This window comes from Anabrus simplex, chromosome 1 (genome assembly GCF_040414725.1).
Source record: "Anabrus simplex isolate iqAnaSimp1 chromosome 1, ASM4041472v1, whole genome shotgun sequence".
NCBI classification, from domain to species: Eukaryota; Metazoa; Arthropoda; class Insecta; order Orthoptera; family Tettigoniidae; genus Anabrus; species Anabrus simplex.
Genome location: NC_090265.1, coordinates 1,638,889,258 through 1,638,914,885, shown reverse-complemented (window position 1 = coordinate 1,638,914,885; position 25,628 = coordinate 1,638,889,258). Strand labels below are relative to the sequence as shown.

Genomic DNA, 25,628 nt, shown 5'->3' with positions numbered 1-25,628 from the left:
CATAGATCTACAAAAGGCATATGACAAGGGTACCAGGGGGAAGATGTTACCTGTGCTGAGTGATTATGGGATTATTGGTGTTAATACAAATTCCGCAAATATCTTCAAGGTTGTACTAACCCTCTTGGCATCAAGGGATAGTTGCCTGGCAAATATTTGTGATCTAACGTATATGTTTGCAGCAAGCGCAGTATAAATGAAAATTAATATTTAAATATATAAATTATGATCAACATCTTCAGGGACTAAAAATATGATTGCATAAGTGTAAAATACTAATTAAAAAACTTATATTCAGAATAAATTAACATAGGTAGAACATGTTGTTCAGTAGTACCTCAGGTAAAAATTGTATAGTTGCAAAACAAATAACCATAACATCTATAACCAAGGGAACAAAGGTTTGCAACAGCTGTCAAGGTATTTCATTGATAAATATACTAGGGAAGGCGTTTGCAAGTAATTTGGAAAGGAGGGTGGGATCAGTGGTGGAGAGTAAGTTGGATGAAAACTTATGTCGTTTCAGAACACAGGCTATCAAGACCTGATTTTCAGTATGCGTCAGGTAATTTAAAAAAATTCTGCAAGAGGAATAGGCAGTTACGCTTTAATTTGATGGATCTACAAAAGGCATATGACCAAGAGAAAGATGCTATCTGTATGGAATGATTATGGAATTATTGGTAGGTTATTACAGGTAGTCAGCATTTATAAAATGACTATCAAGTGACAGAATTGATGGCAGAATGAGTTCTTGGTTAAAAGATATTTAGTAAGCTGTTTGGCCTATGCAATGATTTGGTATTTATGGGAGACTGTTGAAAGCCTGAAGTCTAATAGTTTGGTGCTTCAAGAGAGGTGCAGCAAGCATAATATGAAAATTAACATTTCCAAGCCAAAAATGTTGACAGTAGGGAAGATAGTTGAGAGGATTGAATGTAGGATAGGAAATATGAAAATGGAACGAATGGATTGCTAATGTAGCGAGTTCACTGTTGCAGTTATAGGCATTCGTTAAGAAAGATGTGAGGTCTCAGTAGAAATTATCTTTACATTGGCGTGTTTTAAGACTGACTTTACTGTACGGGTGTGAAAACTGGCTGGACTCGGAATAAACTCGATGGGCCGGGCTGTATGCTAACCCACTTTTGGTGGTGGGGTCATGGGAGGCAAATAGAGGTCATATAGGTAACCCTAGAGAATAATGGACTCAACCACAAAGGTTAAGAGAAATAGAAGAAGACCAAGATGATGGTTTTTTATGATTTGAAGATAAGAGGTGTGGAACCAACCGAAGCCACAGAGCTAGCTGCAAATTGCAGATTGTGGACACACTTATATATGCACAGAGGCTTTGCAGGCTAAGTGATGAAAAACATAACAGTCTATAATGAAGATGTATCTTTTCTACTACTGTATTTGTTTTATGTCACACCAACACAGTGGTGATGGAATATTACTGGAAAGGAAGCAATCATAGCCTTAATTACAGTCCAGCTGGATGTGTAAATGGTAAACCCCAGTAGACCCTCTTTAGCGTTATCAACAGTGAGGTTCTAATTTGCTGTTTATCTCATTCAAGCTCACAGCTACTTTACCCAAATCATGTGGTCAGCTTGCTCAGTTATGTGTATCGCATGAAAATATTTGACTGTTCCACATTACAATGTTTGAAATTTTTTGTATACAGTATATGTTTAGTAACAAAAAAAAAAGCACATGAATATTCAAGGTTTCTAGCGTTTCATGTACCATACAAGGTTATATCAAATTAAAAGTATACAATGATGAAGGTTTCAGTGTAATTTATTCATCTTTTTAATTTCAGATACATTTATTATATCAAGATATGATGCGTAAGCGTCAGGAGTTAGAAAGATTGCAGAGGGCAGGGAAGTTCAAGTATGAATATGACAGTGATGAAGAAACAGATGGTGGAACGTGGGAGCATCGTTTACGTTTGGAAGAGATGAAAGCCACTCAGCTCTGGGCTGATGAACTTACCAAGAAAGCTGAAGGGAAGCATCATATTGGTGACTTTCTGCCACCTGATGAGTTGGAGAGATTTATGGAGAAGGTAAGGTGGAAAACAAGAGAGTTTTTTTTCTTTCAATCATTTATGTACAGCATATTACAATTTGTCATCATAGTACTACATCACGGTTTGATTTTCATTCTAATATTATATCTGATGATACAGTAGAGTTCCAATGATAAATGTTGAATCAGAGATCTTTGTTAACATTTCCTGTTACATAATTTTAATCTTCACTCTGATCATAATACTTCACTGTGTTAATTATTAGCTATAGATAAATAAGAGAAAATTTCCAGGCTTGTAGCGTATCCAGTGGGGTTTGAAGTTTCCAAATGTTCACTAAAAACTACGTGTGGCATTTTCAAAGGTCTGCTTTCTCTGTTATATGCGGAGTTCAATGCAACATGCTGGTGCAAGGCCTAATATTAATTATTATTATTATTATTATTATTATTATTATTATTATTATTATTATTATTATTATTATTATTATTATTATTGTTACGGAGATATCCGTGGTAGGTAGAGGTGAAAGAAGGTGCGGGTGTGAATGGGTTTCAGGCTACGAAATTAACGTGCAATGTAAAATTAATTTAAAGTTTAACTAGGTTATATTTTCTTTTCAAAAACAAGAGATAACAATCATAACAGGTACAGAGTAGCAAAAATGTAGGTACAATATTACTGGATTCGGGCTCAGTGCCCTTCCTTCATAACTCTTGGGCAATCAGCCCCGCCTTACTCCAACAAAAATTTTAGCCAAGGGGCAGAAAACCCCATTCATGCCCAGGAGCACTGGCTCCAAACATTACACATAAAGCCTGCACGAGGCATACAGAAACAAATTTCAAAGAGCGATCCGCTCTCAAAATTGTAAGCCTATCACAAGGCCACACCAAACTCTACCTTCAAGCTGTCCTCTAAGGACGTATTCACAGGGGTAAAATACCCAACCTACGGAGGTCTATTACATGAAAAGAAGGTTGATTACATGCCCTCTAAAATAACAATTTGAGAGGAGGCGAATTTGCACTCCTAATACACTTTGTTTTTAAAACCTAATCTGGCTCTGGGCCGCTAACGCAAGGGCTAATCCCATACTACAGAGGTGACTTAGAGAAGAACACTTTACATTACATAAACGAAGAATAGTTTGAGAAAATAAGTTCACCTCAAAACAAATGTGAGTGGGAGCTCGAGAGGGTTAGCACTCTCTATCCCATTATGTAGCTTTACACGAGAAAAGAGTAGTTACATGTTAGGAAAAGGTTACATGATGGAAAACGCTTCGAACCCCCCCCCGCGAGAGTTAAACTGCCGACCTAGCAAGAAAAGAAGTTATTAATAGGCCATTACCTGGTGTTGAACGGCTGAAGAAGAAAGAGGCGCTTCCCGCCTCCTGCTATGTACTTAATACACTGAGAGATGGAACAGAAGTGGCCCGGAGACCCCAAAATCAGCAGTTTATATCCTCTCGCGGAAGATTCTAGGCATTAGGGGAAAGAAAACACCCTCCCACAAAATTTTTATTGGATAGGACCCCGCAACAGATACAACCTGGGGGAAGATACACCAGATTGGATAGAAATTAATTTAAGAAATTCGGGATTGGCTACATGCAAAACAAGGGGAAAGAGAGGGGTATACAGCCAACTTAAACAATAACAGAAAGAAATTTAGCAAAGAACAAACATTTGAAATAAAAATTTCTTCAACAAAATAGTTCTTTGACTCCGCACTAGGTTGCACTATTGTTGATCTTCAGTAGTGTCCTCTAGAAGAGAAAGTTCACACTTCTTACTTCAAGCTGAACAAAAACACATCAAAAGTGACACAGTTCAAAAACTCAAAATTTTCCACGTGGTGACATCTTCTGAGAAAGTAGAGAATTAATAGAGTAGATAAGTTCAACCTTCCTCCAGAAGAGGAGTTTCAACTGGCGCAACTTTTAAATAAACAGAGTAGAGGTGTACCGCCCGGTACAGACCTCCCCCCCCAAAAGTTCCTCCAGGGGTGACACATGAAATCAGTTTGAAACAAGTTCCAAGTTATAAGTTGAATATGAAAATAGATTACAAGATTTTCAGAATGTTGTGTGATTCAGTTTCACAATTTGTTGTTGCAGGTGAAGTAAAGTCTTTCTGTTTGTAGAAGTTGAATTTCTGAAGATAAACTTTTAATACTTAAAGGTGAAGAAAAATTTTGCAATGTCCACCAAATATTGTTGTTGAATTCCCAAGTGTAGTTATTGCTTATGGTGACTGTCCATGTAGTTGATGTAGATTGAGTCGGATGGCCAGACCGGCCGTTGCAGCTTGCGTCCAAAGGAGGCCGCTCGGACCCCTCAAGTACCCTGAGATACCGCTCGCCCGCACTATGAGGGGAGCAGAGGTGTTGAAGTACGCCGCGCCCGCGGTGAACAGATACAGGCTGCGGGCATGTAGCAGGTCGTGCGCCGCACATCAGCCTTGGCCGGGAGGAGAGCTCCGGCTCGCCGTGCACATGTCGTCCTCGCTGGAGAGGAGGGGGCCCATCCCCCTCCCCAGTCGCTGCACGGCGCTGCGCGGCTGCGGGGGCGCTGAAACATTAAAGCTATGCGGCAGAATTGTGTTGGACTATCATCTTCTTTGAGGGTACAGGCTTGTGGAGAGGTTGAGGGGCCAGCGGCGTGTAGATATCCATGGCATTTACTATTATGAAGCCACAGTGTAAGGTGGAGCAGGAGACGGGAGCGTGGTAATGGCCGTGGCAAGAACAGGATGGCAGTTTAACGGGTCGGGGCAGGTTTTACACAAGGCTTACATCTAAAACCAAAATATTACAGAAGGGGCAGAATGCCTTAAAAGTGAAACTCAAAAAAAATATAACCTTCATATCCTTTCAAAATAATATGAAGCAAGTTAACACAGAAATTACACCGGTTTCACCTGGGACAGGTGAACTCTAAATATCCTCTCGGTGGCTGGATTACTTAGCAATAAGGTAACCGGCGTAAGAAAATCGAGAATGATACAAGGCCCATGAAATCTGGGGGCAAGCTTGCCCGCGGGAACAAAATTTTTGACCATAACCTGGTCACCTACCTTCAAAGTGGTGGGTCTCCGTCCACGATCATACCTTTCCCTAACCTTTTCATGAGACACTTTAAGATTGGCTTTAGCCTTCTTCCAAAGATCTTTAATGTTATCCGGATCTATTGTCTCGGGTAGAATGTCATTCAAAGACCAGAGGTTAGAGAGCGGCGAGTTGGGAACAAACTTGAACATCAAAGAAGCTGGAGTAAATTTGTGTGATTCATGGACCGCCGAATTCAAAGCAAAAGCTAACCAATGCAGGGACGTGTCCCACCTAGAATGATCTTCATGATGATAGGCAATCAGTGCGGACCTGAGATTACGGTTAACCCGTTCAGCCAGAGATGGTTGAGGGTAATAAGCGGAAGTAGTTACATGAGAGATGGACAAGTCAAAACAGAATTTACGAAATAAATTAGATGTAAAAGCCTTAGCATTATCAGATACAATGTATTGGCACGGACCAAAAGAAGCGAAAATAGAATTTAGGCAAGTAATAGTTGACTGAGCGGTAGCCAGCTTAGTCGGAAATAACCAGGAAAATCTTGTAAAACCATCTACGCACACAAAGATGAACTTGTTGGCATTACCCTTTGATTGGGGGAAGGGTCCCACATAATCAATATACAGGCGTTCCATGGGGCGCGACGCTTGATGAGAAGACAAAAGGCCTACTTTAGTGGACATGGTGGGTTTACTGATCAAACAAGATTTACAAGCTTTTACAAGTTCCCGAATTTCACCGTCCATACCTTTCCATATGAACATTTCACGAATCTTTTCACGAGTTTTAAAGATTCCAAGATGCCCCCCCAATGGGGTCTCATGATAGTATTTGAAGATCATAGGTACAAGAACCGCTGGAACAACAACTTTCATCAACTTATCATGCCTCGAAGGGCAACATAGAACACCATTCCTCAGAACATAAGGGACAGCATGTTCCCCAGAAGAAAGGGTTTCCATTATCGGAGCCAGCGTAGGATCTTCACGTTGGTATTTCTCGATATCCCTAAAGAGCATGGGAGCATCGGTTAGGATGGCATTAACCTCGGATAGTATGGACTCGGAAGGTGATGAACTGTCGACCGGTTCATGGGTCTCGACCTCGTTTGAAAACATACGGCTGAGTCCATCAGCCACAACATTTTCGGTACCTCTGATATGCCTGACATCGAATTGGAAGGCGGAAATACGGATGGCCCAACGGGCTATACGACCAGTACGACGCGGTCTACCTAAGACCCAGCTTAAGGCTTGGTTATCTGTCTCCAGGTCGAATTTGACATGTTCCAGATAGAGACGGAACTTTTCTAAGGCGAATAAGACTGCCAACCCTTCGAGCTCATAGATGGAATACTTGGCTTCTTGAGCCGATAGAGTCCTAGATGCATAGGCGATGGGACGCCTCCCTAGTTCAGTCTCTTGAAGAAGGACTGCAGCTACACCTGACGACGACGCGTCCGTTTGGACGATGAATTTCTTCGAGAAATCAGGCATAGCAAGTACAGGGGCATTACAGAGAGCTAATTTAAGATCTTCGAAAGCGGCTTGTTGAGAAGGTCCCCACTCGAATTTGATGCCTTTCCTACGAAGAAGGTTTAAGGGCGCCGCTCTATTAGCGAAGTTAGGAATAAACTTCCTGAAGAAATTCACCATACCAATGAATCTAGCGATACCTTTGATATCCTTAGGAGGTTTAAAATCACGGATGGCCTGTGTTCTAGAATGATCGACAGCTACCCCATCGGGTGACACAATATGCCCTAGGAATGACATAGAGGGCTTAGCAAAGGCAACCTTGGACAACTTGACCGTTAACCCAGCCTTACGAAGGCGATTCAGAACTTCTCGCAGATGATCTAGATGTTCTTCAAAAGTCTCGGAAAATACGACGACATCATCCAAGTAGTGATATAAGTACTCAAATTTGATGTCGGAAAAGACCCTATCTAGTAGCCTAGTGAGCACAGCTGCCCCCGTGGGGAGCCCGAAAGGCACGCGGTTGTATTCGTATAAGTTCCAGTCCGTGGCAAACGCTGTAAGATGTTTAGACTCTTCGGCAAGGGGAATTTGATTATAGGCCTGATTCAAGTCCAAGATGGTGAAGAACTTGGCCTTACGAAACCATGAAAAGCAAGAATGAAGGTCGGGAAGGGGCACAGATTGCAACACCACCTTCCGATTGAGAGCCCTGTAATCAATGACAGGCCTGAAGCCTCCTTGGGGTTTCGGGACTAGAAAAATAAGCGAAGAATACGCTGACTTAGAGGGCCTAATAATACCATCCTTCAACATCTGATCGATGATTTCTTTTAGAGCCTTCATTTTAGGTGGAGATAGCCTATAAGGTGGAAAACGGACAGGAATCGAATCCGTGACCTCAATTTTGTATTCAATAAGGTCAGTAACACCAAGAGTATCAGAGAACACCTCGGGAAACGACTGACACAGTTTCCGAATACTATCAGCCTGCTCCTCAGGTAGATGTCTAAGGTCTAACAACATCTCATCCTGGGTAGGCGAAATAGATGAACATGATACAGAATTACACTTTAACAAGGGAATTCTACAATTGGACGCAAATTTGAATGTGCACGACCTACTCTGGAGATCGAGCACAAGACCAGTGTGAGAAATGAAGTCCGCTCCCAATATGATGGGGCAAGACAAGTGCTTAGCCACAAACAGTTTGATTTTCCATGTAAATTTAAAAATACGAATTTTGACCAGTACGGAACCTAGAATTTCTAATGGAGATGAATTAGCCGAAACATATTGAATAAGAGCTGAGACATGGTCAGGTAGTTTACAAACAGATTTCAATTTAGAATACCATTCAGCCGAAATAATCGAACAAACACTGCCTGAATCTAAGAGAGCTGTTATAGGCTCGTTATTTAACTCAATCTTAAGAAAAGGAACAGGTGCGGGGGTATCCGCCGCAATCCTAAGACATTCTTTAGGGCATTCAAAAGATGAATTTGAAGGCTGATCGTTCTCTGCATTTACAACCTGTTTACTAGGGGCTGAGTCTCGGGAAGATGGATTAGTCGACTCAGCCGAAGCCACTAGTCACTTTTTATTATTAGCATAGCTGGAATTTGCACCAGAAGTTGAGCAGGAGGGGGTGCTATTTGAGTTTGGGCAATTCTTGGCGATATGTGAGAAGGCCCCGCACTTAAAACAGCCTTGTGATGACCCGGCTCCATTCCTTGTCCCACTTGACTTGATCAGTGGACACTTGTCGCGCAGATGGTCAGGCGACCCGCAAGCATAACATTTACGGGGATTGACTGGTCGGCGAGGTGGAGGCCGAGTGTTACTAAAGGAAGGCGGGGGTTCTTTCGCGACACGCAAAGAATCGGCGTATCTAACTCCTTCCGCTGAAACGGCCAATGCTTCAAGTTCAGAGAAAGTTTGCGGGCACGCCGCGAAACACAAATATGACCTATAGGGAGGTGAAATTCCCTCTACAATAGCCTGTACAATCTGATCTTCAGGAAAATGAAGGGCAAACACTCTCGTGTAAAACTTAATGTCCTGTATGAAATCAGCCAAGTTTTCATCCAACCTCTGTACTCGATAATAGTATTTCTGAATCAGAGACGACCTCGCGCGGGCAGGAATGAAATTTGCAAGCAAGTGTGCGTGAAAATCTTCAATAGATGACTGTTCAGCAATGGCTCTTACTATTTTATCTGAGAGAACACCAATAGCATACGGATAGATAATTTGCAAAATCTGACAAGGGGAAAGAGAAAACACAAGGGCGTGATCCTGAAATTCAACTAAAAATCTTAAAAATGAAATAACTTCACTGGTGGTGTTGACAGAAAACTTAGAGATACCTCTTAGCAACATTGCCAATGGATGAGGCAAGCTACTAAACCCGGGTGACATAGTAGGTAAAGGTTTCAATGGCAACGAAGTTAATTCAGAACGGATGTTACCCAACGATGCACGGCGTTCAGACTCGTTGTCCAATGGGGCAGAGATAGTTTGAGCAGCAACGGTTATCCTATTAACTTCTCCCTTGGGAGGCGCTTCCTCACTACCTGCATTCACTATGGTGGGTTGATCAGATTTGGGAGGAACTTCCCCAGTTAACAATTGAGTGACTTTACTAGACAATTCAGAGATAGTTTCAAGGAGCGTATTAGCTTGCTTCCTCTGAACGTCATTCACCTTCAGAGACAACAGATCATTAACTCTATTTGAAAAGTGATATAATCTGCCTTGCACACGCTTAATTTGATTAGGAGACGGATCATTTTCATCAAAAAAACTAACTACAGATGCTAGCCCAGAAATATTCTCGACGATCGTGGAAAGAGAGTCGTCAATTTCTTTCTCTCCCAAATTGGGGATGGAAATGGGCAAATCAAGGGACTCTCTAAGTTTGTTAGTGTCGATAGCAACCGTGCCTCCAGATTGCACGTTTCTAATAGTTAATTCGTAGATCAACTCCTCTTTGCGCAAATAGTTAAGGAGGAGAACATCGCGAGGGCCGGGCATGATGACGGAAAAATTTAGAACAACCTCAAAAAATTTCCAGCAACTGAGAAAATGGTTAGAGTTCGGATCAAAACAGTTTTTAGCCGTCAAAAGGGGCTAAATTGAGACCCATTCAACCACGCTCTGCTACCACTTGTTACGGAGATATCCGTGGTAGGTAGAGGTGAAAGAAGGTGCGGGTGTGAATGGGTTTCAGGCTACGAAATTAACGTGCAATGTAAAATTAATTTAAAGTTTAACTAGGTTATATTTTCTTTTCAAAAACAAGAGATAACAATCATAACAGGTACAGAGTAGCAAAAATGTAGGTACAATATTACTGGATTCGGGCTCAGTGCCCTTCCTTCATAACTCTTGGGCAATCAGCCCCGCCTTACTCCAACAAAAATTTTAGCCAAGGGGCAGAAAACCCCATTCATGCCCAGGAGCACTGGCTCCAAACATTACACATAAAGCCTGCACGAGGCATACAGAAACAAATTTCAAAGAGCGATCCGCTCTCAAAATTGTAAGCCTATCACAAGGCCACACCAAACTCTACCTTCAAGCTGTCCTCTAAGGACGTATTCACAGGGGTAAAATACCCAACCTACGGAGGTCTATTACATGAAAAGAAGGTTGATTACATGCCCTCTAAAATAACAATTTGAGAGGAGGCGAATTTGCACTCCTAATACACTTTGTTTTTAAAACCTAATCTGGCTCTGGGCCGCTAACGCAAGGGCTAATCCCATACTACAGAGGTGACTTAGAGAAGAACACTTTACATTACATAAACGAAGAATAGTTTGAGAAAATAAGTTCACCTCAAAACAAATGTGAGTGGGAGCTCGAGAGGGTTAGCACTCTCTATCCCATTATGTAGCTTTACACGAGAAAAGAGTAGTTACATGTTAGGAAAAGGTTACATGATGGAAAACGCTTCGAACCCCCCCCCGCGAGAGTTAAACTGCCGACCTAGCAAGAAAAGAAGTTATTAATAGGCCATTACCTGGTGTTGAACGGCTGAAGAAGAAAGAGGCGCTTCCCGCCTCCTGCTATGTACTTAATACACTGAGAGATGGAACAGAAGTGGCCCGGAGACCCCAAAATCAGCAGTTTATATCCTCTCGCGGAAGATTCTAGGCATTAGGGGAAAGAAAACACCCTCCCACAAAATTTTTATTGGATAGGACCCCGCAACAGATACAAGCTGGGGGAAGATACACCAGATTGGATAGAAATTAATTTAAGAAATTCGGGATTGGCTACATGCAAAACAAGGGGAAAGAGAGGGGTATACAGCCAACTTAAACAATAACAGAAAGAAATTTAGCAAAGAACAAACATTTGAAATAAAAATTTCTTCAACAAAATAGTTCTTTGACTCCGCACTAGGTTGCACTATTGTTGATCTTCAGTAGTGTCCTCTAGAAGAGAAAGTTCACACTTCTTACTTCAAGCTGAACAAAAACACATCAAAAGTGACACAGTTCAAAAACTCAAAATTTTCCACGTGGTGACATCTTCTGAGAAAGTAGAGAATTAATAGAGTAGATAAAGTTCAACCTTCCTCCAGAAGAGGAGTTTCAACTGGCGCAACTTTTAAATAAACAGAGTAGAGGTGTACCGCCCGGTACAATTATTATTATTATTATTATGCTTGCCTCATCCAGGGGTGGATGGTAAGATATTTGCCTCGCGGTTATGTAGGTTGTGGGTATATTCCCATGTCGTCGTTCGCACTAATTTCATTATGGGTTGGATAAGGTACACCAAAGCTACATCGGAATGACAAGTTTCGAAAGATATGATGGAGAAGATGCCTGGTTTAAACTTTGAAGATGATCTACACTTATGTTTATTAACATTTGTACCAAAAAACAATTACATACAATAACTAGAATCCTATATCTAGTGTGTCATATGTATAGGACACTGTGACTATCATCACCAGCCAGAGTGTTGGTCGAAATTGTATTAGCCTAAATTAAAACTATACCAGGCGCTTTCTTTCACAAATACGTCATTGATAATTAGAATAAAATTAGAAATTGGAAAAAAAATGAAAACAAAACACTCTAGGCTACAATCTAGTTACATAATGCCTAAATAAACTGCTACAGTTTTCGTTTTTACGTCCTATTTTGTGTGGAAATTCGCAAAACAGTTCTTTTTCCCTTGATAAGCATAAATGAACTTTACATTTTGAACAAGATATGTATGTTTTACCTTTAGAGAATTTTTACATTTTGATTGACTGGTTTGATCACTGTACTGAGAGGTAAGTGATTTCTGCCATCAAAACGCATCTCACTGATGGGATGTAACACAGTCCTCTTAGGGTGAACATCAGGGCTGGTCTGCTCTGTTGAAGGACGTCCTCGTTTCTTGGGAACACTCTTATTCGCAAGAATCATTGCTTCACCTACATTCTGTTCGAATCAGGTCTATGATCTGATTTTCTGCTTCTCCAATATTTCTGGCTTCTTTCCGATACTCCAACCAAGAATTAGTTATGGCTATGTCCAAAGCATGAGTAAACAATCTCATGGTCCATTCTCTTGAACGGATCAAAGAGCGGTAGATGGCAACCAAAAAGTTGAATTTATCCACACCACCCATACTGGGGTTGTACATTTTCACTGCTTGTAGCCTTTGCACTTCAACATACTGACTTTTCTTTTTCTCCCACTTTTTACAAACAACCTTGTTACCTGCACCAACAAAATTGGAACCAATTATGACAAGAATTGTCAAACAATTTTGTAAGGACTATGCCATCTTCGCTGACTACTTCTTGAATGAATCCACGAGTTTGATGCTTCCTTATATCTCCATCAGATTCAAATAGTGGCTTGCAGAATCTGTCAACACGTATTGTTCCTATAGCATATATGTTCTTCTGGGAGAGCCATTGGAACAACCAGTAAGAGCTAAAGAAATTGTCAAAATAGAGTTTGAAATATGAAGCGGTGATACATTCTGATAGCTGCATCACAACTGCTGGCCCTAAGCCAGACTGTACATACTGACACTTGAGTTCCGTAGTAGAACCTTTGTATATCAGAAAATCGTACACGAGACCACTTTCATCACACAAAACAAAAATCTTCACACCCCTCTTTGTAGGCTTATTGTGAATAAACTGCTTTACATTCAGCTGACCTTTGAATGGAACCATCTGTTCATCAACGCTAAGATTTTCTTCCAGCTGAAGTTTCTGACACCTTTCCGTTAGAGCATTGTAGATTGGTCTGACTTTCCAGAACCTGTCAGTTGTGTGTGGATCCTTCTCTGGTGTGTTCACCACATGAACATTATTGCGTAGCTTGAAAAATCTGTTTACTGTCATATTGTCAGCAATAAGAGGGATTCGAAACTTCTCTTCCCAATACATTCTTACCCTGGGATAACCCATGATACCCATAAGAAGATGAATTCCAAGGAAAGTGTTCATTTCTTCTACTGTAGTTGGTTGAAAGTTTGCAACATTGTTTTGAAATGCATACAATATAGTACAATAAACCATAACATTTAAGAGCTCTGGATGGAAATATTGCTCAAAAAATATGCTGGGCGCTTGAATCTTTGTGGTACTTGAACATTCAATGTGAAAGTTCTGGAGTGGTGGTGTCTGAAACATTGCATCAGGAATCCATGCTATATCCTTTTTTGTCTGTGAGATATTGTACTTCAAAATAGTTCCTTTGGAATTCCTTAGCTGTCATGCTCGTGTTCAAAAGCTGAGGCTCACTTTCATGTAACACTGCAACTAAAGCAATACTTGTCCCCATTTCCATTCTCATCTGCTCACGACAATGATATTCACCAAATCAGAGGCAAGACACATTCTTGGATGTCATTTTCTTCCAAGTTACGGAGGAGGGAACCATCTACGAGAAGGTCAGGATTTTCCGTCAGTCAGGGAAATATCTACAATTCCATTAAAAAAAAAAAAAAAGATAAAAATGCATTAGAAATTGATATCAATAAAGTTTAATTACATCATGATGAACCTTAGTTATGCTGATTTATCTAATATCTCTATCTTACCTTCAGGTTCTTCAAAATGCTGTAGCTCATCTCCTTCAGCATCACATAAGTTCTCAATATCAGATACATCTCCATTTTCAAGTAATTCGACGATTTCATCAGCATATAGCTCTCTTTTTTTTTTCCTGGTCTAACTGCAGGATCATCCTTGTTCTCAGACCAGCAATACTCACTATCCATGCTTGCAGACTATAACAACTACAATATACACATTACTTTGTGCATAAACCGGTATTTTCTTTGTTGAGGTTATATGTAATAATGCCTACTGTCAGTCATGCTGTCCTAGATCTTGCACGATATTTTAAAAATATCTGCAGCTGACCATTATACTGATTCATAGTTTCTAACAATGTGTCTTGAAAATATAAAGCCTGTTTGATCCCCAAAAAAATTATCTCCTTTTCTGTAGCTAATAGAAAGCCTGTCCTAGATCTAGCACGATATTTTAAAAACATCTGCAGCTGACCATTATACTGATTCATAGTTTCTAACAATGTGTCTTGAAAATATAAAGCCTATTTGAGCCCCAAAAAATGATCTTTTCTGTAGCTATTTTAAGTATACAAACATGTTTCAAAGAAAGGTGGTTTTGTATAATCGATATATTTGATGTCATGGCATATTTGATTCATTGTTTCTGTATACATTTCATACTTACAGAGGGCATAATAAACAATCGATAGAGGTTGTTGTTTAAGGAACAGTATACTGGTAGGGCAAGAGACTATAGCTTTTCAAAGATGATTATGATGAACGGAAATCAATCGTCCTGTATCTAGGACATTATGACTGAAAGGGTTAACTTGGCAACATACAAAATTGTAAATTACATTCACATTGTTCATTCAAAACTATTACAGCTGTACTCCAAACACAAAGCTATGCCAGTGTGAAATTCTCTTGAGGATTTCTTTGCTCTAGGTTTCATTATGGTAGCTTTTCCCTGTCTTTGTCATCATTCCTCTTCAAAATAAAACATTCCTCCTAGTTGTTTATATCAAACCATACATTTCTAACTGTAATGTGAGAGGAAAATATACAACAAAATAAATACACAGCATTTTTATGAATCCTGTAAGAGATAATCTGTCTGAAGATTGATAACTAGTTCTGTACCTCCCTGTCACCTTAACTGGCTGCATGGCTAAATGGTTAGCGTGCTAGCCTTTGGTCACAGGGGTCCCGGGTACAATTCCCAGCAGGGTCGGGAATTTTAACCATCATTGGTTAATCCTACTGGTACGGGGACTGGGTGTATATGTCATCTTCATCATCATTTCATCCTCATCAAGATGCGCAGCTCGCGTATCGGCGTCAAATCAGAAGACCTGCACCTAGCGAGCCAAACATGTCCTCGGACACTACCAGCACTAAAAGTCATACGCCATTTCATTTCCTAAGTAATGCAATAGTAAACTCTTAATCCAGTAGCAGCAAACAAGAAAATACTTCACCTTGCACGTCTGTCTACCTGACTTTAAGAAAGAAAAAATTAATTGTCTGCAGAACAACAAATGCTACCATATACAATAGGATACAGCATACTCTCTCTTCCAATGTCAAATTTCAGCATAACATAATACATTCAAAGTGGAAGAAGGTCAAATAACAACCGAAACATACTTATTAAGTATTGAAAGGTGGGAAATGTATATACTATTCTATTTTAAGGAATAATTATTTTACTTCATTACAGGCCAAGATATGGTGATGACATTCATTGACATTGAAAAGGCATATGACATTGTCTCCAGGACTAAAGTTTGGGACAGTCTGGTGCAAAAAGGAATTGGACAGGGATTAATAAAAATGATCATGGCAATGTACAAGGAATGTTGTAGTTGCATGCAAACACAGGTTGGTTGGACAAGTTGGTTCAAAATCATTAGTGGGCTAAGACAGGGACATGTTCTATCACCAATCTTGTTTACAATAGTAATGGATGACATCATGAGATCAGCAAAAGCAACATATGGAGGAAGAGAAATGAACATCATGTTATTTGCAGATGATATTGTAATTTGGGGAGAAGAGGACATGAAGGTTCAAGAACAGTTGTATGTGGTGAATGGGAAGATTGAAGAATGTGGATTGAAAATAGGTGTAAAAAAGTGTAAAACTCCCTTTATGACTAGAGGGGAGAAACAAGGGAAAGGTCAGATTAGACTTGCAGACAAGCCCCTGGAAGTGGTGGAGACATTCAAATATCTGGGGAGTGAATTAATGGAGAATGCTCGGCGGGATGCTGAGATTAGTAAGAGGATTCAAGCTGGAAGCTGTTTCTATCATAGTGTAAGAAACATGTTATGGGACAAAGATTTGCCAATGGAAGCAAAGGAAACTATGTACAAGATTTATTACGTATCCATAACAACTTACGGAGGAGAAACTTGCACAATGAAAAAGAAGGATGAGAGTCTAATACAGTCAGCCGAAATTAAGTTCTTGAGGAGTATGATACAAAAGAGTAGAAGAGACAAAATAAGGAATGAGAAAATCCAGGAAGAAATTGTAGTGGAAAAAATGAATGATAGAATACCGAAGAGCCGACTAAGATGGTTTGGGCGAGCGAATGAGTGATGAAAGAATGCCAAAAAGGTGATGGAAATGCAAATGCAAGGAAGGAGAGGCCATGGACGACCATGATTGAGATGGAAGGGCTCAATCCAACGCATTATTATAGAAAGAAACCTGGACTGGGACACAGTGTTGGAGGAGGAGTGGTGGAAACACCGAAGAAGGTGGAGAGGAACCATATTTGCCCCTAACCGGCTACAGCTGGATAAAGGGAAATGATGATGATGATGATAATGATGATGACAGGCTAAGAAAAAAAATTTCCTTATAATTTTAAATGCTGAGATATCTAAATAGCTTCTTACTTCATAATGATTGAAAGAAAAGTTACCTTAATATATATTCACAATGACAGACATGAAATATCAAATAGTTTCTTTTTTAACCGAAAAGTCTTGGTGTCTTCACATGGACGTTAATGGGTTAAGAATTACCCAGAAGGCAAAGTCTTGTAGGTTGCTTGTTAAGGTTACATGTCGATGAAGCCCATTTCTCTGTTTCTCACATGCCCATCCTTCAGGAAAATCACCATATCAGAATCATAGTCTGTGGGCAGTACTGTCCTGCAAAACCAGTCGGATCACACTAATTCAAGGCAGGAACAGAAGCACTTTTTATTTTCTGACGTGGTGAGATAATTTCTCCCATCAGCAAAAGTTGCCTCTCCCATAAGTCGCCTTACTTTTCACTGTAGCTCTCCCTGTTCTTTTATATTGATGAACCCATTAGGACTTATAAGAAGCTAATCTTGCATTTTGTTCATTGAACATTGGCTAATAATCCTGTCATTTTGCCATTTAAAATAACATTAATAACATCTTAATCAACAGTATTTGCTTTGTGTAAGCATAACCATATGCAAGAACTGCCACTTTGCATTTTGATGTCCTGTAACAAGGATAGCTATCCCTAAAGAGATTTCTTGTATTTCAGCGATATTTGATTCGTATTCATTACAGAAATGTAAGTTTCTTGCTAATGGCATGGTGCTCTTTTCTTAACATTGATTGTACCATGGTGATCAACATAGTTCATGCTCATTTTAAATTATAGGATATTATTTAGATTTACAGTTTTATTCTTCACTTCACCTCATCACCGCGCTAGATGTTACTAGGCTGTCTGCCACATAAAAATAAAAATTGTAGAGAACTGTAGAACAGTGTGAAATTTTCCCCTACATTGTGTAAGAGACCCATATAATAATCACCATTTTTCCTTTACAGTACAGTGCCCTTAAGGAAGGTCGTGAACCAGATCTTTCTGATTACAAAGAATTTAAATTGAAACAGGACAACATTGGATTTCAAATGCTTCAAAAGTTAGGATGGACTGAAGGACAAGGACTTGGCTCAGATGGACTGGGTATTACAGAACCTGTGAATAAGTAAGTAAGCTGTTTCTGAAACTTAGTAATTTTATATCTGTGGATAATGAAACGGTCATTTACTCACCTGTACACACAATCACTATGTTAATTTCTGGACAAGCTTTACTGCTTTACTATTTAGAGTACTTATACGAACATGCAGGTTATTTACCTTTTGAGTCTTGTATTCAAACGTGACCATGTGACCTTGCCGTGGTGGGGAGGCTTGCGTGTCCCAAGGAAGCAAATAGCCGAGCCGCAGGTGCAACCATATCGGATGGGTATCTGTTGAGAGACCAGACTAACGAATCGTTCATCGAAAGAGGGGTAGCAGCCTTTCGGTAGTTGCAAGGGCGGTAGTCTAGATGATTGACTGATACGGCCTTGTAATAATACTCAACATGGCTTAGCTGTGTTGATACTGCTACACAGCTGAAAGCAGTGGGAAACTACAGCCGTAACTACCTCCCGAGGACATGCAGCTCTCTCTGTATGATGTACTGATGATGGCTTCCTCCCGGGTAAAATATTCCGGAGGTAAACTAGTCCCCCATTCGGATCTCCGGGTGGGGACTACACGAGAGGGGGCGATCATCAGGAAGATGGATACTGACATTCTGCGAGTCAGAGCATGGAATGTTAGAAGTTTGAATCGTTGCGGTAGGTTAGAGAATCTGAAAAAGGAGATGGATAGGCTAAAATTAGATGTAGTTGGTATAAGTAAAGTACGTTGGCAGGAAGAACAGGATTTTTGGTCAGGCGACTACTGAATTACGAACACAAAATCAAACAGGGGAAATGCAGGAGTTGGTTTAATAATCAATAAGAAAATAGGGCAGCGGATAAGCTACTACGACCAGCATAGTGAAAGAATTATTGTCGTCAAGATAGACACCAAACCAATGCCCACCACAATAGTGCAGGTCTATATGCCTACTGGTTCAGCGGATGATGAGGAACTCGAAAGAATATATGAGGAGATAGAAGATTTAATACAATATGTCAAAGGTGACGAGAATCTAATTGTGATGGGACTCTGGAATGCTGTGGTAGGCCAAGGAAGAGAAGGTAATACAGTAGGAGAATTTGGATTGGGACAAAGGAACGAAAGAGGAAGTCGGCTGGTTGAATTCTGCACTGATCATAATTTAGTCCTTGCCAATACTTGGTTCAAACACCACAAACGACAGCTGTATACATGGACGAGACCTGCAGACACTGGAAGGGCAGAGATTCAGAAACTAGGTGTTGGATTGCAAAACTTTCCCAGGAGCAGACATGGACTCTGACCACAACTTGTTGGTCATGAAATGCCATCTGAAGTTGAAGAAATTGAAGAAAGGAAAGAATGCAAAAAGATGGGATCTAGACAAGTTGAAAGAAAAGAATGTGAGGGATTGTTTTAAGGAACATGTTGTACAAGGACTGAATGAAAAGGCTGAACGAAACACTATAGAGGAAGAGTGGATAGTCATGGAAAATGAAGTCAGTAGGGCTGCTGAAGAAATGTTAGGAAGGAAGAAAAGATCAACTAAGATTCAGTGGATAACTCAGGAGATACTAGACCTGATTGATGAACGACGAAAATACAAGAATGCTAGAAATGAAGAGGACAGAAAAGAATACAGGCGATTAAAGAATCTAGTGGCTAGAAAGTGCAAGGTAGCTAAGGCAGAATGGCTGAAGGAGAAGTGCAAGGATGTTGAAGGCTGTATGGTCCTGGGAAAGGTAGATGCTGCATACAGGAAAATCAAGGAAACCTTTGGAGAAAGGAAATCAAGGTGTATGAATATTAAGAGCTCAGATGGAAAGCCACTTCTAGGGAAAGACAAAAAAGCAGAAAGATGGCAGGAGCATATCCAACAGTTGTATCAAAGTAAAGATGTAGATAATTTGGTTCTGGAACATGACGAGGCTGTTGATGCTGATGAAATGGGAGACCCAATTTTGAGTTCAGAATTTGACACACCTGTGAGTGACCTAAATAGGAACAAGGCACCTGGAATTGATGACATTCCCTCTGAATTACTGACTGCCTTAGGAGAAAACCTGCATGGCAAGGTTATTCCATTTAGTGTGCAAGATGTATGAAACAGGAGAAGTCCCATCCGATTTTCGGCAGAATGTTGTTATACCTATTCCCAAGAAAGCCGGTGCTGACAGGTGTGAAAACTACCACACCATTAGTTTAGTATCTCATGCCTGCAAAATTTTAACATGTATTATTTACAGAAGAATGGAAAAACAAGTTGTAGCTGAGTTGGGAGAAGATCAGTTTGGCTTCAGAAGAAATGTAGAACACGTGAAGCAATCCTGACTTAACGTCTGATCTTAGAGGATCGAATCAAGAAGGACAAGCCCACGTACATGGCATTTGTAGATCTAGAAAAGGCACTCCTAGTCCTTTTCTGTGCCATCATCGCCATAAAACCTATCTGTGTCAGTGCGACATAAAGCAACTTGCAAAAAAAAATATATATATATATATATATAGATAGTACTTGCATAAACCCACATGGTACACAAACTGATAGTCATTACTTGAAAATAGTACAATAATAATAAGAATAATACATTTTAAAATTTTTTCTTCCCAAAATGGCACAAATGGCTGTAACTAGATCATTTCACGTAATATCTTTAGGCAATTTAAATACATAAGATACATTTGAAGCCTGATTATCCATACTAAATTTCGGCAGAAGAAAAATGTTATTTTATGGTAGATGTCTTGATTTGAACTCGTGGTCTCCTTCAAATCAAAATCTCTTTATTTCCAAATGAGGTGTCTACCTCGGTGGCAAATGGTACACTAAAATACATTGTCAAGCACTAAATATTAAATTAACAAGAGAAGAAAATTTTCCTATAATACAATATTGTACAATTTACACTAACAATGTTTTCTATTAAACACACAGCTCATCCTTAATAAATTTATATTGTTTACAAAATTCTACTTATAATATCTCCTGTACTACTTACAAATATAGTCAACTGATATACAGTATGTGGAATTACTTCAAATGATACTATACAACTGGTATAAGATTAATATTTACATTGCATTTATTTACTTATTTACTTTTTTTTTTTTTTTTTTAACCCGTTCTGGAACCTAAGTAGCATAACGACCTGCTGCCTCTTAACCAGAGCCCCTTTTGCCACCACTTTTCAGAGTTCCTGAAGGGCCTTCACAGCTACCGTAGCGGTCCCAGGGCCCTCGAAGTCCCCACTGTACTTCACCCCTACAGGCAGTCCCCTACTTTGGCTGTCCAAACTCCTTCGACCAGGGGATGGAATTAATTTATTCACACACATTTTTTTATTTACTGGTCGAATGCCCTCTAACACTTCATTTATTTTCTCTGTTCCTGTTTATTCTCTTCTTGAATATCTGTACAGATTTTGGAAAAGGATCAAACACTACCCTTGGTAAACTGTTCCACTCCTTCACACCCTTCCCAATGAATGAAAATTTACCCGAATCACTTCTGCTAAAATTCCTTTTAATTTTATATTTGTGGTCAGTCCTGCCGATATAATTATTTTCCAACTGAAGCCTCTCACGGATATCTCCCCATGCTTCTTCTCTTGTATAGGCTCTATATAATTCTATAAGTCTAGTTTTCTCCCTTCTCTTACTTAAAGTTTCCCACCCAAGTTCCTTTAACATTTCTGATACACTACTCTTTCTCCTGAAATCGCCTGTTACAAATCTTGCTGCTTTCCTCTGCACACTATCTATTTCTTTTATTAGGTATTCTTGGTGAGGATCCCAAACACTGTTTGCATATTCCAATAATGGACGAACCATACTCAAGTAACTTTTTTCTTTTAATTCTTTGTTGCATCCTTTAAGTAGCCTCATTATGACATGTAACGATCTGTATGCTTTCCCAACAATATCATCAACATAACCCTTCCAGTGCAAATTACTTTCAAATCTCACACCTAAGTATATGCACTTGCCATCTTTTGGGGTAACTACCTCATCCAAAGTATATTCAAATTCAGTTTTAAAGCTCCTGTTTGTAAAAGTTGTAACAGTTGATTTGCCTCCATTAACCTTCATATTATTTTCTTCAACTCACTGTTGGATACTTTCAAGGTCCCTTTGTAATTCTGAACAATCCTCAGTGTTGTTTATTTCCCAACATGGAGTCAATCTTTAAACGTCCCACCGAACACACGAAAGATAATCACCATGTAGAAGGATTTCCATTGAAGCCTAATCCATAGAAATCCAAGAGAGAAGGATGGACCGCAATAACTACAGTTTGTGTAATCCTCAGCAGAAATATGTTAGCACGCGTACTCCACACACGTGGTAGCCAAGTTGCGTAGAGGATGTGTAATTCTCCACTAAATTATAACAATAAGAGGACAATTAGTTTTAAATTAAGTGAAACTTGATGAGGGTGATGATACCCATAACAATACAGCATTTAACCTGGCTCCAAGACCCAAGCTGAAGCTAGGATTCCGCTCGAGCATGAGACGCGTCTTGTCTTCATGACTGCAGAACTTGAAGTCAAGCATGGCTTCCCCAAGCACACAAGATGCGTAGCCAAGGGCTACTAGCCGAGCGCTGATTGGCTAGTAAGAAAGAGAAGGAGAGAGCCAACACTTTTAGTCCTCTGTGGTAGGGAGCAGCACCAAGCAAGGGGGTATGGGCTTACCACTCACACATAGATCATACGGAAATAGAATGTGACCACTTATCACATAAGGAATATGAGTGCAAAACTTATTGGCCAAAAGCCTAGCGATACTAATTTCCACAGCTATCTGGCAGTCTGAAAATTTTTTTGAAGGGGCTTCAAACACGTTACCAGCGTAACACAGTGTACCAGGAATTTCCATTACAGGCAGTATCGTCACTGATCCACCCACAGTTGCTAACCATTATGCAAGCCATTTTGCTGATATGTCTGGTTCCGGGAATGACCATATTGATTTCTTGACTCTGAAGCAGAAGGCAGAATGTTGTCATCCCAGTTTTGCCACTTAAGCTTCAGAGGACTATAACGTACCCTTTACGGAGTGGGAACTCCGCAGCACCTTGGCACTTTGCAAGGACACGCCTCCCGGACCAGATAATGTCCATAACCAGATGTTGAAACAGCTCAGCGAGGATAGCCTTTTATGTCTCCTTGGGGTGTTCAACCGAATCTGTATAGAGGGTGAGTTCCTTTCACAGTGGTGAGAGGAAATAGTAATTCCTCTCCTCAAGCCGGACTGTTGAGAGGATGGTGATTTGCCGACTGGTGTGGTGTTTGGAGAAAAGAGGACTTTTGTCCAAGTAACAATGTGGTTTTTGAGAGCTGCTCGCTGCACCACTGACCCCCTGGTACGCCTGGAGAGTTCTGTCCAGGACGCTTTTCTCCGAAAACACCATTTAGTTGCTGTTTTCTTTGACTTTAAAAAGGCCTACAACACCACATGGCAATATGGCATCCTTTCAGTCCTGCATCAGTGGAGATTCCAAAATAACTTGTCGGATTTTATTGCGAATTTGTTGTTCCTCCATCTATTCCGTGTCTGAGTAGAGAGGACATATTCACAATACCATGTTCAGGAAAATGGATTGCCACAGGGAGCGGTTCTCACTGTCACTGTTGGCAGTTGCCATAAACTGTATTGTCGCTGCTGCTAGTTCAGCAGTAATACCATCTCTATATGTAAACGATTTTGCTCTGCTTTAAAGCTCTCAGAGTATGGCGGTTGCAACGCGACAATTACAACAAGCTATTAGTAGAGTGGAACATTGGACCTTAGAACATACCAATATGACACATATCAGCCTCGGTTCTAAGATTACCTCACACAGCTAAACCAACATGACATAGAAGCAAAGGAACCACACCGAAGATAGAAGAATGGAATCTAAGGAACATGAACTTAAATTTTAATAAGTGTCTAACCTATACATACCAAATTTGAATGTGTTAAAACTTTTTGAGTGTTTTATATTGTGGCCCATATGTTTTAATGTGTTCTGTATACTCATGTTCTAACTTATTGTAACTTTTTACCTTTGACCAGAGTTATTTTAATTTCATGCTACTGTATATTGCATTTCCATCCCCCATTAGACATCCGGATGTTTAACATAACTTGTGATTTTGTCTAATGGCTGGAAACTATTCATGTACTAGCTGATGATGGCCGTTAAGGGCTGAAACCGGTACTAGTGTAATCTATTTACAATAAATTAAGTATTGATTGGTGGAAAAACACATTTCTTGTCTGTACATTGAATCTATCAATACGGAAAATGAAATTTATTAATAATAAATGCTTCAGAATGCAGACCTATCTCCAAGAAAAGGATGTATGCATCGTACTGCAAATACGAGAAAATGGAAAAAATTGTAAAAAGTTGGTTTGAAACTTCAAGAGCCATAGGCATTCTAATTGATGGTGTGCTCTTAAGATAAGAGGCGCTTAAAGTGGCAAACATTCTTGGCATTGAAAATTTCAGCGCGTTCAGTGGCTGGATCGACCAATTTAGGAAAAGGTATAACCTAACCTATAAAACTGTTTGTGGGGAATCTAGTGCAGTTAATGATGAAACTGTGGAGGAATGGATCGGTAGAAGATTGCAGGAGCTGACCAAGGATTACAAACCCAGGAACATTTTTAACCTAGATGAAACTGGACTGTTTTTCAGTGTATTGCCCAGCAAGACTTGGGCATTCAAAGGAGATAAATGCCATGGTGGGAAATACAGCAAGATGAGGCTCAAAGTGATGTTGGGAGCCAATGCTGATGGCTCTGAGAAGCTCCACCCCTATGTGATAGGGAAATCTAAAAAGCCTCGTTGCTTCAAGAATGTGCGATCGTTGCATACTGCCTACGATGCCGAGCTTGGATGACCTCAGATCTTTTCCGACAGCAGTTAATTGCTCTGCATTCAAGAATGGGTGCGCAAAATAGGAAGATCCTTCTGTTCATTGACCGTTGTCCTGCACATCCCGTGGATGTTAATTTGAGGAATGTGCAGTTAAAATTTCTGCCTGCTAACTGCACAAGCAAGCTGCAACCTATGGATTTAGGGGTTAATCACTCCTTTAAGTCACTTTATAGGAAGAACCTGGTGCAGCGAATTTTATTCCTTACGGATGCTGGAAAGGATCCATCATCATTTAAAGTTTCAATCCTGGATGAGCTTCACTTCATTGCAAAGTCTTGGAAAGCCGTGAAGCAGACTACCATCTCAAATTGTTTCTTGAAAGCAGGATTTTTCAAGAATCATCCCGAATGTCAGCTGCCAGAAGAAAAAGAAGAAGAAGGCCTGCTACCTAATGTGTGGAGGAGTTGATTGCTGAGCAAACAGCAGCCGAGTCTCCCACCAGTGACAGTGATGAAGCACAGGAAGACCATGAAGTGATGCCTACCATTGCTGATGCAAGTGCAGTAGTGGATGTTTTACGCAGGTATCTTTCATCTGTAGAGGGTGGTGAAAATATTTTTTATAACCTTTATGAGCTTGATAAACAAATAGAGGTTATAAGAAATAAGAAGTGTAAACAGAGATCGATTCTGGACTAATTTGGTAGGAAGCAGTGATTGTGTAGTTTTCCATCTGGAATAAATTTGTGTTAGTGTTGTAAATACAGGTACAATAGTAGCATTTAAAATGTTTCATTCAGAGAAAATATTGCATCTTAGATAATTCTATAGCCATTCTAAGAAAGTAACCACTGTATATTAAAAGAATATATTACACAAATTTTTTACCACCTACTGATAACCTTCACCTGGGCAGAGGATGAGCAGAATTACAAAGGCAGTGTAGTCAACAGTTGATACAGTACAGTAATTAACTTACATGGACCTGTATTTGAGGTAAGTACAGTAAATCGATTGAGATTGAAATACTCTATAAATTAATAATATGCATTTGTGTAACATTTACCTCCTTTTCCAGAGCATTTTTATATATACCTGTACAAGTTGTTTCCTACGATTTACATTTTCCCCCCTTTTACACCAGTATTCCTTGGTC

General features: G+C 39.9%; 1 protein-coding gene across 3 annotated transcripts in view; it reads left to right on the top strand.

The window, feature by feature from the left end:
* Positions 1-25,628, top strand: part of LOC136858644 (SURP and G-patch domain-containing protein 1) — a 292,627-nt gene that overhangs the window by 234,708 nt on the left and 32,291 nt on the right. For all 3 annotated transcript variants that reach the window (XM_067138354.2, XM_067138353.2, XM_067138355.2), the window contains 2 exons: positions 1,829-2,077; positions 17,472-17,632. In XM_067138354.2, the coding sequence (XP_066994455.2) occupies positions 1,829-2,077; positions 17,472-17,632 (410 nt within the window). The remainder of the gene's footprint in view (positions 1-1,828; positions 2,078-17,471; positions 17,633-25,628) is intronic.